At 35.0% G+C, this 15,636-nt stretch overlaps 1 protein-coding gene across 1 annotated transcript; it reads left to right on the top strand.

The window, feature by feature from the left end:
- Positions 1-9,482: 9,482 nt before the first annotated feature.
- Positions 9,483-13,718, top strand: nkapd1 (NKAP domain containing 1). The gene is made up of 6 exons (XM_016293959.1): positions 9,483-9,558; positions 11,163-11,241; positions 11,329-11,405; positions 11,482-11,637; positions 11,734-11,787; positions 12,718-13,718. Exons 1-6 carry the CDS (start codon positions 9,548-9,550, stop codon positions 13,124-13,126), a joined length of 786 nt encoding a protein of 261 aa, XP_016149445.1. The 5' UTR covers positions 9,483-9,547; the 3' UTR covers positions 13,127-13,718.
- The last annotated feature ends 1,918 nt before the right edge of the window (positions 13,719-15,636 follow it).

A 15,636-nucleotide genomic window follows, 5' to 3' on the forward strand; every position in this document is an offset into this window, starting at 1 on the left:
ACTTGTTGGGTCTTTCCCAAAAAGACTCATGGCTGTATTAGATCAAAAGTGTGCTTCTACTAAATACTGAGCAAAGGGTCTGAATACTTAGGACCATGTGATATTTCAGTTTTTCTTTTTTAATAAATCTGCAAAAATGTCAACAATTCTGTGTTTTTCTGTCAATATGGGGTGCTGTGTGTACATTAATGAGGAAAAAAAATTAACTTAAATGATTTTAGCAAATGGCTGCAATATAACAAAGAGTGAAAATTTTAAGGGGGTCTGAATACTTTCCGTACCCACTGTAGATAACCTTAAGACTTACATATTGATATTAACCCCAAAAAACTTTAATTTTGATTTCATGGGGACTTTAAGCAATACGATTCCTGTTTTTCCGTCCCGGATTTCAAATTGAGACTTTAAAGCAGTACTTCTGATGGAACACAGTGACTGAATCTAAAACCTTCAGCTGACACACATATTATATCCATGCATTTGTAAATTTCCTTTCACAGTGTTGTGTTTCTTGTTAATCTGCACGTTAACATATTAGAAACACGCACACAAAATAGCGCTCATACTAGGCTTCTTTGCTAGCGCATTGTTGTGCATTTCGCTCTCAGTATATCGGTGGAACTAAACAAACTGTGGGGGAGAAACCTAAACTGAACCATTCACTACATATTACTACAAGCAGGGCGTCGCTGAAAATGAGTGTGTGAGTTTGTTTACAGAATGCTGCTGTCACTGCTGCAAACTCCATATATACAAATAATTATTCGAAAAATATAATTTACCTGCAGCCAGTAGGCCCCTCCCAATAAGTGTAGGCCCCTGGGCTTCAGCCCGTTAAAGCCCGTGAGGTAATGCGCCCCTGTGCAAAATTAAACAAAATCTTAATCGGCTGTCATGAATAAAGTGAAAATTTAAATAAAATGAAAAGCGTCGACTCATATCTCATATTCCTTTTTACAGTGTTGGGCATTAAAACCAATCACAAACGATTCTATTGAGCTTGAGTGCAATGGCCAATCAGAGGTGTGCAGATTAGTCATCGCTGAAACGCGGAGTTGCAGATGTATGTACGATGTATTAATGATTCATTTCACAGTGCAGACAGTTTCACTGATTATAACGAAAGTGGTGTTTATATATATATATATATACACACACAATATATATTTGGTATTTATTTATTTATTTTGAGAGTGCTTTAATTTGCCCTGTATACTGAATTAAGTGATAAGGTTCTTTTCGCTGTTAACCGTGGAACCCGGAATTAGTAACTTACAATGTTTTATTAAATTTACGGTTTTATGGCATATGACACAAATAGCTGTCTGATAATTAAGTAAAAAGACTACTTATGCCTAGTTAATAGTTAATTACAATAACTTTAGGCTACTTAGCATTACCTTGGAGTGTGTTGGTTCAGACTCATAGTGCCGGCCCGGTCCTTCCTATACACAAAATGCGCATGTTGCATAGGGCCCCCGAACCACCAGGGGGCCCCATTGCTCTCAAAGATTAATTTTAGTTTCATTTTTTATTTTGGCTATGGATATTTTTTCCTTTAAAACGGTGCGCTTTCGCCTTTTCTGCATAACATCCAAATCAGTCAAATCATGTAAAGTGACTGTCGTATACTCTCCTGGCAGATTTCAGATTTCGGTACAACATTGGCCGTGTTCGATACAACTAAAAAAAGTTAAAAGCACAATGAACTGCAGAAGAGACACTGTTGCCCAGGGCCAACAAGCCTTTATGGGGCCCTAAGCAGAATTTTATTTGGGGGCCCCTCGGTGCCACCAATACTACTGATTATTGACAGTGCTTGATTATTCGCACACTTTAAATCTAACACTCCCATTATAGCTGTGTTGCTTACATATACCAATGTCTGCCTGGCATGCAACAGTAGCAAACCCACAAGAGTGGTCAGGTATTTATTTGCACTATAACATTCAAAATCTACAGTACTAAGTGGCATACTTAATGTGGTGTACTGAAAAGTAGCTAAATAAACCAGCAGACAATGCATTTATGCATAAAATAACTGATGTTATTTTAACAACATACATTATTAAACACAGCAGCAAGCCATCTGTACTAAAACAACAACTCTTAATCTATCCAAACAGTTGATGGGCACCTTTGATTTCCATAGTATTTTTTTTCCTACTATGGAAGTCAATGGTGCCCATCAACTGTTTGGATACTAACACTTCTCAAATATCTTCTTTTGTTTTCAACAGAAGAAAGAAACTCGTACAGGTTTGGAACAAGTGGAGGGTGAGTAAATGATGAAGTGAACTACTCCTTTACTATTGCATTCTTGTATAATTACCATTGTCCATTGACATGATATATCGAAAAAAGAAATAATAATAATAAATAAATAAAAATAAAATAAATCAAATGGTCATTTCATGTACTCTTGGGGGGGGCCTGGCGGCCACGGGGTTCGCTTATTTAGCTTATTCTTTGGGCCGGCTCTGCCCAGGCACGTTCCGAGACTGAGTGAAACACAAACACAGGGCTTTAGGTGTGCGCTTAAACAGACAAATACACACATGAAAAGATACAAATATGTCAAAATGTCCATCTTGGTGAGTTTTCACTTAAACACAGTCAGTTACGTATGTCTTAAGTGAACATAAACAGTTGGAAATATTGCTAGCTAGTCTATTAGATCTGTGCATCCCATGACAGCACACTACTGTATAAACCTGCTGCTGTCTGTGTTATTAATGTTAATCAAACAACAAAAGAAATCAATAGAATCATTCACTGCTCTTCACTGAATAACTTTAGCTTTGTTATGAATACATTTATATTTAGGCTAATTCTTATGGTGAAGACTTTTAGTTTTACATTGGATTACTTTAATACATTTCTGTATAGGCTTTATTGGCTAAATTGTTTATGTTATTTATATTTTTCTATTGTATTTGTTTTATTGTTTGTAATTTTCTTATTTTTTATTGTATTACTAACATTTGTTGTTTGTTGAGTAAACTGCTCTGATAGAACAGGTTAATGGGTTGGGGGTCATTTTGTGGTTTTTATGAATGCACAGACAAGCGTCCCATAATATATATAAAGTACTATATATATATATATATACAGTGGGTACGGAAAGTATTCAGACACCCTTAAATTTTTCACTCTTTGTTATATTGCAGCCATTTGCTAAAATCATTTAAGTTAATTTTTTTCCTCATTAATGTACACACAGCACCCCATATTGACAGAAAAACACAGAATTGTTGACATTTTTGCTAACGCAAGACGTATTTTTTAGAGTGTTTGCTCATCTGCATTAGGACGTTTCCTATTAGATGTCAAATAAACATTTAGAAGATGTCTTTAAGATGTTTATGATTTAGAATGTATGTAAAACTGACATCTTATAGACACTGATCAGATGTTTGTACACAGCAGATGCTTTCCAAACGAAGAGATCTTTAACAGACATCTTGCAGTCGTACGTGTGCTATCTGGGAAACTACCTCATAGGGGAAAGCATGGCAAGGCAAGAATGAGCAGGACAAGAAAAGGCAAGGAATTTGAGGCAGGCCAAGACATGGCAGGGCAAGGCAGCCACACGGCCCAACACCCACTCAAAGCCGCACACTCACAGAGAGAGGTAAAATCCATAGAGGACTCACATGGGGTAAAATTATGATACTGGCGATCAGCAGAAGTAACCATAACTGCTCACTTCTTGTTATATAATTATCAGACGGTAAATCAAAAAAGTATACTGTCATTATTTATCCTTTTAGTAGAGGCTATATCTGAAAACTTCAGTGTTAAATAAAATTTGATATTTGGATAAAGTGTGTTGGGAGTGTTTGTGTGAGATGCATCTCAACCACTGATCTAGCCTATAGGCTAAATGTATATATAATTCTCCAATATAGATCAGTGATCTCAACATGTTTCATATAACTTGACACAATCTAGGCACGAGAACTATAGACCTTACCACGCTCCTTTTCATTTTTTTTCTGCGATCATTGTCTTTTGACTTCCGGTTTGTATTTCCACAGCATGAGGGTTTATGAATGAATTCTGCACATTTTAAAATCTTCCCTGTCTACTGACATTTGTTATGACATCTGCTTCAAACATTGCAATACTCATGATAACTTTTGTTAACTCTACAATAAGTAAATCCACTTCACCAGCTAATTTGACAGCAATGTCATAGAAATGTACAGAGCTACTGCAAAAACGGATGTTCAAAGACAACATTGTAAAGATGGCTGCACGCTTGTTTTTCTGTCGCATTTGTTGGCTGCATACATCTTTGAAGATGACTCATTCCAGAAAAACAACTATTATAAAACCATTATAAAATCCCAGTAATTTCTTTCGGTAACATTTTATTTTAAGGTGTCCTTGTTACAGTGTAATTATATATTTACGTGCTGAGTAATATTAATTAACTACATGTACTTACTATTATAATAACAATTAATTATGCATAATTAATTGTTATTATAATAGTAAGTACATGTAGTTAATTAATATTACTCAGCACGTAAATATATAATTACACTGTAACAAGGACACCTTAAAATAAAGTGTAACCTTTCTTTCTTACTTTGAAATGTGTTTTCTTCACATGTGTGTAAATGTGTTTACACTTACAAGTTACAAGTTTTCGTCAGCAAGACTGATAATTGGTATGTCTCTGTATATGTGTTTATCTGTTTCAAAATGCAATACAGTCTCCTCACATCAAAATTTTTTGTTTATTCTGCTGATGCCATATACCACCTGTAGTTGGCCAATGTCTAGAAACGACTTTGGCTGTGTCAAGTGCATAATCTCTGCTTGCTGTCAGTCATCATATATTATTTCATTGAGCACTCAATAAACACCCTGCCACTGAATGTGCATTTGTGGTCATATACATTTTTCTCATGAAAGAAGTATTGTCTAGCAGACACTTACCCAAAAGTGCGTAATCATAAGTGTGACAACCACATATCCTGCAGCAGACATAACCACATCTGCACCATACAGTGCATATAAACATTCTGTTAGTCTGTCTTTGTCTTGAACAAATGCTAAGTATTTTTATAAGCTCTTGATTGTAAATGTGTTTACAGTTACAAGTTACAAGTTTTCGTCAGCAAGACTGATAATTGGTATGTCTCTGTATATGTGTTTATCTGTTTCAAAATGCAATACAGTCTCCTCACATCAAACATTTTTTGTTTATTCTGCTGATGCCATATACCACCTGTAGTTGGCCAATGTCTAGAAACGACTTTGGCTGTGTCAAGTGCATAATCTCTGCTTGCTGTCAGTCATCATATATTATTTCATTGAGCACTCAATAAACACCCTGCCACTGAATGTGCATTTGTGGTCATATACATTTTTCTCATGAAAGAAGTATTGTCTAGCAGACACTTACCCAAAAGTGCGTAATCATAAGTGTGACAACCACATATCCTGCAGCAGACATAACCACATCTGCACCATACAGTGCATATAAACATTCTGTTAGTCTGTCTTTGTCTTGAACAAATGCTAAGTATTTTTATAAGCTCTTGATGTGTTGATAATGCAGGTATTTATTGGTTGTCCATAAATACGTTTTTATTGGCTGATATATAGTTCTCCTTGGCTGTAGAAATGTTTACAGCTTATCTTTTTGATTTTGATTTTTGCAAATACTTCATCAAATAATCTTTTTCATCATAATAATTATTTTAATTAATTCCATTTTTATTAATATTGTCTTATTGTCTGCTGTTTCTTGCATCATTGTGAAAACAAGTTCATTAAAATAATAGATACTTTTTGCAGTTGCAGCTACACAAGAAACAGCGTGAGAACCACTGCACATTCAAACAGAGACAAGACAATACACCACATGAGCGTCATCAGGATCCCGTCACCAGACCAAGAACTAGACCAACCAAAGTCTCACAGAACTGGGACTTTTCTTCTTCATTTAATGTGTTGCCATTACAAAACCATTTTTAAACTGCAAATGTGTTTCTCCTATATTTCATGATTTGTTTGAAAGTGAAAGTGAAGTGACAGAGTATGGTGTCTCATAGTCGGAATTTGTGCTCTGCATTTAGCCCATCCAAGTGCACACACACTCGGAGCAGTGGGCAGGAATATTGTTGCGGCGCCCGGGGAGCAGTTGGGGGTTCGGTGCCTTGCTCAAAGGTCTCAACTCAGTCGTGTTGAGGGTGGAAAAGAGCACTGGTTATTCACTCCCTCCACCGACAATCCCTGCCAGACCTGAGACTCGAACCCACAACCTCAGGGCCACGACTCGCATCATATGACCCCTTTAATAAATGTTTATAGTCTAATACCTTATTATTTTTTAACATTATTTTATTTGTATTTTAAACTAAATATATATTAAAAATGATCATATAAAATCATGATACTTATGATCAACTTCATAGATATTACAAATAGTATAGTTTAGTAAGATTCCTTTTATTAAATCATGTGTTTGTATTAGTGCAAAGTATAAGAAGTTAAATTGTCTCTCTCTTTATTCACAAGGAAGTAGCATGTAAAGACTAAGTATCAGAAAACAACATTTCTTACATTGTTTGGGGAATTCCAGTGTAATTAAAATCCTAACCCCTTTCAGTTTCAATTTGTATCTTTCTCTCTCTCTCTAGCTCTCTCTGTCTTTCATGGCCTTCGAAAGTCCAATTTCTGATGTATGAGGATGTGGAGTGATATATTGCATCATCATATGGTTGATGCCATTGTGACACAACAGACTCCATGATATGTAGGATAACCAACAAATCTAATTAAATAGAGAATGTCTATAATGTATGTGTTTTTGATGAAAATACAATTATGTATTGTTTATCATAGATGAAAATAAATGTCTTTTCAAAACAGTCTCAAGATATGCATATTCTAATAGTTTTTTTTTTTTTTTACTTAAAAAAAGTAATTCTTTTCAGGTGTATTTCAGATGATTTTCAAATAGCACTGTTAATATTTAGAAGGACTTGATTACAGTTTTTCACATTTGCTAAGACACTAAATCCCATTCTCTGAACCAAATTCTCAATAGCCTAAACCATTTTGTCAAATAAATCACTCTTTCTGCAAAACCTTAAACAAGTTCAGGCAGTTTAGACACTCTTTTTGCAAAACTCGCTCTTTTTTACATTCTCACTCACTAAAATGCAATTTGTGATGCAAAACCCTAAACAGTAAACACAAGAAAGCAAAAGCTAGGCACAACTGCAACACGGTTGTCATTGTACACACAAAATAATTGAAAACTGTTCACACTTGTTTCTAAATATGTGAATGTACAAAATATAAGCCAGTTCAAAGTGCACAGATGGCATGGGTGCATCCATCAACCTGAGAGGTACGGAAGAGTGTGTATACGAGGTGGAGGAAGAGGAGGACGAGGAAGAGCAAGACCAAGAACAGTCATTTCAGATGAAATCAGAGTTACTGTGATAGACAACGTTCTTGTGCGTGGAATGACAGAGTCAGGACAAACAGTTCAACCTAAATTGAGCAGATTCTCTGTGGCCACCATAATCAGTTGGAATGTTCAAAAGAACAGCAAAAGAAAAGTGGAAGAGAATCTTGTGTAGAATTGCAAGACTACCTTATTATTTTTTAACATTATTTTATTTGTATTTTAAACTAAATATATATTAAAAATGATCATATAAAATCATGATACTTATGATCAACTTCATAGATATTACAAATAGTATAGTTTAGTAAGATTCCTTTTATTAAATCATGTGTTTGTATTAGTGCAAAGTATAAGAAGTTAAATTGTCTCTCTCTTTATTCACAAGGAAGTAGCATGTAAAGACTAAGTATCAGAAAACAACATTTCTTACATTGTTTGGGGAATTCCAGTGTAATTAAAATCCTAACCCCTTTCAGTTTCAATTTGTATCTTTCTCTCTCTCTCTAGCTCTCTCTGTCTTTCATGGCCTTCGAAAGTCCAATTTCTGATGTATGAGGATGTGGAGTGATATATTGCATCATCATATGGTTGATGCCATTGTGACACAACAGACTCCATGATATGTAGGATAACCAACAAATCAAATTAAATAGAGAATGTCTATAATGTATGTGTTTTTGATGAAAATACAATTATGTATTGTTTATCATAGATGAAAATAAATGTCTTTTCAAAACAGTCTCAAGATATGCATATTCTAATAGTTTTTTTTTTTTTTTACTTAAAAAAAGTAATTCTTTTCAGGTGTATTTCAGATGATTTTCAAATAGCACTGTTAATATTTAGAAGGACTTGATTACAGTTTTTCACATTTGCTAAGACACTAAATCCCATTCTCTGAACCAAATTCTCAATAGCCTAAACCATTTTGTCAAATAAATCACTCTTTCTGCAAAACCTTAAACAAGTTCAGGCAGTTTAGACACTCTTTTTGCAAAACTCGCTCTTTTTTACATTCTCACTCACTAAAATGCAATTTGTGATGCAAAACCCTAAACAGTAAACACAAGAAAGCAAAAGCTAGGCACAACTGCAACACGGTTGTCATTGTTTACACACAATAATTCAAAACTGTTCACACTTTTTTCTAAATTTGTGAATGTACAAAATATTCAAACTGCACAAATGGCATGGGTGCATCCATCAATCTGAGAGGTACGGAAGAGTGTGTATACGAGGTGGAGGAAGAGGAGGACGAGGAAGAGCAAGACCAAGAACAGTCATTTCAGATGAAATCAGAGTTACTGTGATAGACAACGTTCTTGTGCGTGGAATGACAGAGTCAGGACAAACAGTTCAACCTAAATTGAGCAGATTCTCTGTGGCCACCATAATCAGTTGGAATGTTCAAAAGAACAGCAAAAGAAAAGTGGAAGAGAATCTTGTGTAGAATTGCAAGACTGACACGTTAGGGTGGAAAAACTAGCCTGTGGTGATATAAACGTGCTGTCTTCTCAAGGCTGGATCCGCCACACCAGAGGGGTTTTTTCCACGTTGCCTGCCTGCGACGTAGATGAAGTCCTCTGATTCTTTTTTACACACACACACATATATATATATATATATACTGTAGTTTTTAATAACAAAATATTTACTAAATAGGCTACAATAAACATTTTTTTTGTAACTACATGCCCTGGACACTGTGTTCTCCATTTTTTGATTGTAGTGTCTAATGAATGATCTGTAATGTGTATATTATTGACTAATGTGTGTATGATTTGAAAGCTTTGTTTGATTTTGAGTAGCCTACAGTTGAAATGGTTTTGAAGCGATTGTTTGATTTTGAGTCAGGGGTTCTGTGAATTTAGTTTGAAGGTTTGGATTTGTGTTTAAGGTTTTGAGAAACTGAGTGATGGTTTCAAGAAATGTGTTTTAGCAATTCAGAAAAACTGTAATAATTATGACTTTTATTATGAAATTAACGTTTTCGCTTATTCGCTACTTTTATTTTGAAATAGCTCGTGCGTAGGCTGCGCAGGAAGTTAACACAAACTACTTGTTTTTGCTGCCGCGTTCACGTTGCTCATTACATTACACATTTATTGAATGATAGAAAGGTCAGTTCATCCTTTACTCTGTGTTAAAACACTATGTTGCTTAATCTTGACCATTTTTTTTTATGACTGTACTTTAAATAAACCTTTAATTTAACTGAACGGTTGTGTTAGCTTGTAGGAAAACGTAAGAGGAAACCAATTAGTGAACTAATGTCAGTAACGTTAGAGCTGTTTGTGAACTATTTTGTCTTTATGATACCAAACAATCATCAACACTTCATATAACGTCTCCCGTTAAAGACCGTGTCAAGTACCTGGGGATTTTCCTTATTAAATATAGACTGACTCGCCAACAACTCAATTTTTCAACTAAAATAACAAACTAGAATAGTCTTTAGTTATTGGCTTCCACGAGAACTCTATCGTTCTTATATCTAAAGTAGAGGGGTCGTACCGTTGTGTTCATCCCGCTTTATCTTTATTTGTTAGTGACAAAATTGCTGATGATATGATTTTTTTTTACTGAATTTTATTTGGATGAATTTGTCCCATAAAATTAGGAAATCTGTTTTGTCTAACAGGCGTTGTGATGTTGGACTGGAAGTTTTAGATTTCAAAGAATTAGTTGGTTTAAAAAAATGTCTCTGTAGTAATGACTCAATTTGGTGCTATATTTCGTAGATTGGGTGGTCTTTCTTTTAAAATGCAATTTCACCCCTTTTAAATCGCCGATCTCTCTCTCTAATTCTCACCAACAAGCGTTACTTGCTTGGAAACTGTTATGTGCACACAAAGTCATCCTAACAAAGTAATTCTTTGGAGTAGTTCGAATATTTTAATCCCTGGAAATTCCATTTTCATTGACAAGTGGAATGACAGGGGTATTGTTTTGGATTTTTATTTTTTTTTAAATAATGGTACTATACTGGATTATGAAGAATTTATGACTTTGATTAATCTTCCTGTGCCAGCTAGTTCTTTCAATTCTGACATCAAAAGTTTGTCTCCAAGTTATGTGCATTTATTTAAAACATACATCTGCTTTAATGAGAGAAAAATAATTATGCCCAAACTTTCATTGGATGGAGTTTGTCTTGATAAAAAAAAACGTAACAGTTGATATAAAAAGGGAGCGTTACATTATTCAGTATATACATCCCCTAGATGTAAATCTTTCTGGACCAATTTTTTTTTGATAGTATTCATTGGAAGAAAGCATGGTTACTCCCAAAAATATTGCATTTACAATAAAATAAGAGAGGTCCATTTTAAGATTCTGCATAATGTCTATCCAACCAACTCCCGAATTCTTAAGGCTTATGATGATATTTTTCTTACTGACTGAGGTATTATTGTTTTTTTGACTTCATGTTATTGTATTTCAACACAGTGCTGCTTCTTGTTCTTTTTTTTCTCTTGCAATTAATAAAAAAAAGTCAATAGAGCTGTTGTTTTGTTTATATGACAATAACATGCCAAAGCCAATGTTTATTTTGGTAATCACTTATTTTTTGCATATCCAGCTCATTTGCTTGGCTTTTGGATTTCCAAAAAAGCGATTCTGTCCAAAATAGATATGAAGCCCTTGGTTTCTCAGACAACAGTCTTGTGTAGATTATAGAGCTTTTGAAACATTAAACTCTGCTGTGGTATGTTTTTTGAAGGTTTGATATCATGTCGAAGGTGTCTATGGGTAAAGTACTGCTCCGAAATGTCATCAGACACACAGATGCCCATAACAAGGTATATTAACTTTTAAATTTGCATTATTTGAGAATTTGTATATCAGCTGAAATCAGTCTTTGTAATGATTCAACTTCCAACCTGCAGATTCAAGAGGAATCAGAGATGTGGAAAATGAGGGATCATGAGCGACAAACCTTGTCTGCTCATTTCCCAAAGCACAGGTACAGACGGCACAACCTTTGTTTATTGCTCCTGATGTCTTTTTCTCTTAAGTGACCATATGTAATTCTCACTTAGGGGTGGCATGCACTGTGACCGTTATTTGGATGGCTCAGAGGGGTCCATGCGAGAGCGGCTTGGAGACAGAAGAGATGAGACGTCTGAGAGAGATGAGAGGGAGGCACGATACTGGACGCGAAAACTGTATGAGTTTGAAGCCAATGATCCTGACAGGTATTGCTGGTTGGTTTTGTTCTTGTTGTGCGTTAATTATTTTTTATATGCTTGAGGTATTTCCTGTGATCACAAAGCCGTGGTCTGTCCCCTCAGGTGGGGCCACAGTGGATTTAAGGAGCTTTATCCAGAGGAAATTTATTCTGATGGGTAAGAAGAAGCAGCCCTGCCACTAATGAATATTCAGCATATTGTTGCAGGGTCTTTAAAGAGCAGAGGTATTTAACATGGTCCATGGTGGTACTACAGGGGGTATATTATTGTTTGATTATTACATTTACATTATTGTTGATCTTGACCTAAGTTTTTGTGAAACAAAATACATTTAGAATAAAATTAATTTAATTAAATGTAAAATGAACATCTGTACAAATATAAAACTGTACATCAGTGATGGTTATTTTAATAGCTATGCAATCGTGTAGCTACCATTAACAATATTTTGTGTATAAATACAAAAGTTAAAGATCCCTCTCTACAGTCTATTTTTCATTTGATCTTAAAATAAATAATTTAAAGAGTAATCTAAATATTCTAGCAGCAGAATTTTACTTGTTTAACCATTTATATATTAAGTTATTCCAGAGAAACCATCTAAAGCACTTTAAGCACATTGTTCTGGGGGGTTTATACAATATGGGGTCTTTAGCAGAGGGTTCAACAATCATTGTGAAAAAATGTATTTTAAACTATATTATATTAAATTGTATAAAAAACTAAATGTTTAACTGCCCCCCCATCCCCCCATTTTAAAATGTAAAAAGTTAAATTAAAATGTATTTTACAAATATATGTAGATCTATACTAATTATTTTTATGGCTTTGCGATGTAACCATCGTAGCAAAGCTTGTAAATACAAAGGTAAAAGACCCCTCTTTTCTTTTTAATCTTAAAAGTCGTTTACTTCTGTTATCTAAATAATTTAATAATTATGCAATATAATTTTATTAATAATGTAATGATAAAGTAATTAGTTTAATTCTTTAATAATTAAATTTTATAATGTAAATATATAAAATTATTTGAAATATTCTAGCTGCATATTTTTGCTTGTTTAATACTGTATTAATTTATTGCAGAGAAAAAGACTGCAGTGATAGTAAACACAGAAGGAAAAAACACAAGAAGAAACTAGACGCTGACATAGAGAAGTCTTCCAAGAAGTCTTCTAAGAAGAAGAAAAAGAAAAAAGAGAAGAAAAGGAAGACAGCTGCCTCGGGCTCTGAGACCTGCAGCGATGAGGAGGACACCGTCAGGAGGAAACAGAGGAGGAAGGGAGGTAAAAGCAAGCGTAGGAAAAAGGAGCACAAAAACAAAGACAGAACCGAGGACAGCGACACAGAGGACAGCCATTCAGACACAAGGACGAGAACGCACAGGAAGAGAGACTGCCCTGAAACGGACACGCTGCCCGAACCTCAAAGGAAAAAGCGGAAAAACTGGAAAGTGGCGAATGAGGAGAGATCAGAGGAGAGCTCTGATGCTTGACTTTTCAATCTACCTGACTGCTTGACTAGGCTAACTGTAGACGCATTTTTAACTGTGCATATCATTCATATTTGGGAGACCCTGATCATGTGTCTGGAGTCATTAACTTGATCTTTACTCCTCACCAAACAGACACTTGATGGCTATTTTCACCGTGTTTGCGTCCCAGAGAATTTGTCAAATTTTTATGAGGTTGTATGTTTTCTAAACATTGAAAAATATCTTTGAACATTTTTTTTACTATTTGTCAGACTGAACAACTTTTATTGTCATATAAAAACTCAGGTATTCTTCTGCCACGTGTGAAATTGAAATGATTTTTTTTTTTTAATACTTGTACTTGTATACTTGAACCTGCCAGCTGTGACAATACATTTGTGTGTTCCGTGCGAGTAAACTGAATATGTCATATGGCAGTTGTCCAGTAGGTGGCCCTGTTGCACAATCTCAAAGCGAGGCTGCCTGATTGTCTTTTAATAACTTGTTTTGAACGTTTACTTGTAAACACCTGCAGTAAATGGTATTTCGCTACTGTTTACTTCCGACATTTACGGATAATGGCTACTTCCCCTTGCTAATGTGTCCGCTTTCACTGATTTAAAAATATCTTTGAACATTTTTTTTACTATTTGTCAGACTGAACAACTTTTATTGTCATATAAAAACTCAGGTATTCTTCTGCCACGTGTGAAATTGAAATGATTTTTTTTTTAATACTTGTACTTGTATACTTGAACCTGCCAGCTGTGACAATACATTTGTGTGTTCCGTGCGAGTAAACTGAATATGTCATATGGCAGTTGTCCAGTAGGTGGCCCTGTTGCACAATCTCAAAGCGAGGCTGCCTGATTGTCTTTTAATAACTTGTTTTGAACGTTTACTTGTAAACACCTGCAGTAAATGGTATTTCGCTACTGTTTACTTCCGACATTTACGGATAATGGCTACTTCCCCTTGCTAATGTGTCCGCTTTCACTGATTTATTTGCACTAAACTGCCAAAGGTCAAACATTCATGTCATATAAATGTCATTAAAGCTGACTTTGGAAGAACAGTTTTTTATTAGTAGCTAAAGTCCCCTCAGAGGAGTTGACTTGTTTGTCAGTGCTGACCGTTATTGCTCACTTCCACGGAGTCCACGTGCGTTGTACGATCGGTAGTGTCTGTGTCGTGATCCTGATCACCGGCTGCCATCTTCCGCAGTGAACACGGAGCAGAACGCTGCCCTTTCCTAACGGCCTGCCACTACGACTCAAAACAACTCTGAAAATCATCAAACACTTTCAAGCTGCCAAGCGTCATAATGAAATCGAATTAAATGTGGCCAGGTTTCATCAGTTGAGCTCGAGCTGTTCTGCGTCTTCGGTAAAACCCGGTTATTAACGCAGCTCAGAGGAACACGCTGTTCAGACTTGGTTTCGCTGAGGGGAATTACGATCTGATCCGTTCAAGGTGGTGCCCTTTTGGTATCTATGGGATTGCTCCAATTTCTATAATATTTTTGTCCAGGCGCCCCTTCATTGACACCAAACCAGCGTGTTTCTTTTAATTCAGCATTATCAGTACTATCAGAATGACCATCATTACACAAATAAATAAATAAATAAAACTACTGTAGGTGAAAAACATTAATATTAAGTCGTTTTCGAATTGAAGCAGTTTGAGAAATATATTGCTTTTCGTTCATTTTCATGTTTCATGAGACATTTGATAGGCCGATAATTGGAAAGGGTTTTAATGTTGAAAAAGTGTCATCTGTACAGCTTAATAATAATGTTTTATTTATATACCACCTTTCTAATGTTGCTTTTACAAAACCTGAAGAGTCATGCACAGAGAAACCATTTATAGCAAAATATGGACATTGCCGTTTTATTCAGCAAGGATGCATTAAATTGATCAAAAGTGACAGTAAAAACATTTATAATGTTACAAAAGATTTCTATTTCAAATAAAGACTGTTTTTTTTAGCTTTCTACATGAAAGAACACTATAAACAATGTATCAGTTTCCACAAAATATTAAGCAGCACAACTGTTTTCAACATTGATAATAGGCCTAATAAAAATGTATGTTTCTTGAGCACCAAATCAGCATATTAGAATGATTTCTGAAGGATCATGTGACACTGAAGACTGGATTAATGGCTGCTGAAAACTGAGCTTTGCATCACAGGAATAAATTACATGTTAACATTCAAATAGAAAAAAGCTATTTTAATTTGTAATACTATTTTACAAAATTACTGTTTTTACTGTAATTTTGATCAAATGAATGCAGACTTACATGATACTGAAACTGAACATGTTAAGCCAATACTAAATATTTTGTCAGCCCAATAATGTTTTGATATTAAAGTAATAATTTATGTTTTATAAATTCAACAAAGCAAAATCTTCCCCTGAGGAATCAGTACTTGCTGTTTGTTCAGCAGAAGCCTGGACACAGTTGATAAAAAACCTCTGATTTTGCCTAGAAGGAAGAACACTGATCTCATGTTTTTATTTGAT

The sequence above is a fragment of the Sinocyclocheilus grahami genome, unplaced genomic scaffold (assembly GCF_001515645.1).
Source record: "Sinocyclocheilus grahami isolate Dianchi unplaced genomic scaffold, SAMN03320097.WGS_v1.1 scaffold311.1, whole genome shotgun sequence".
In the NCBI taxonomy this organism is placed as follows: domain Eukaryota; kingdom Metazoa; phylum Chordata; class Actinopteri; order Cypriniformes; family Cyprinidae; genus Sinocyclocheilus; species Sinocyclocheilus grahami.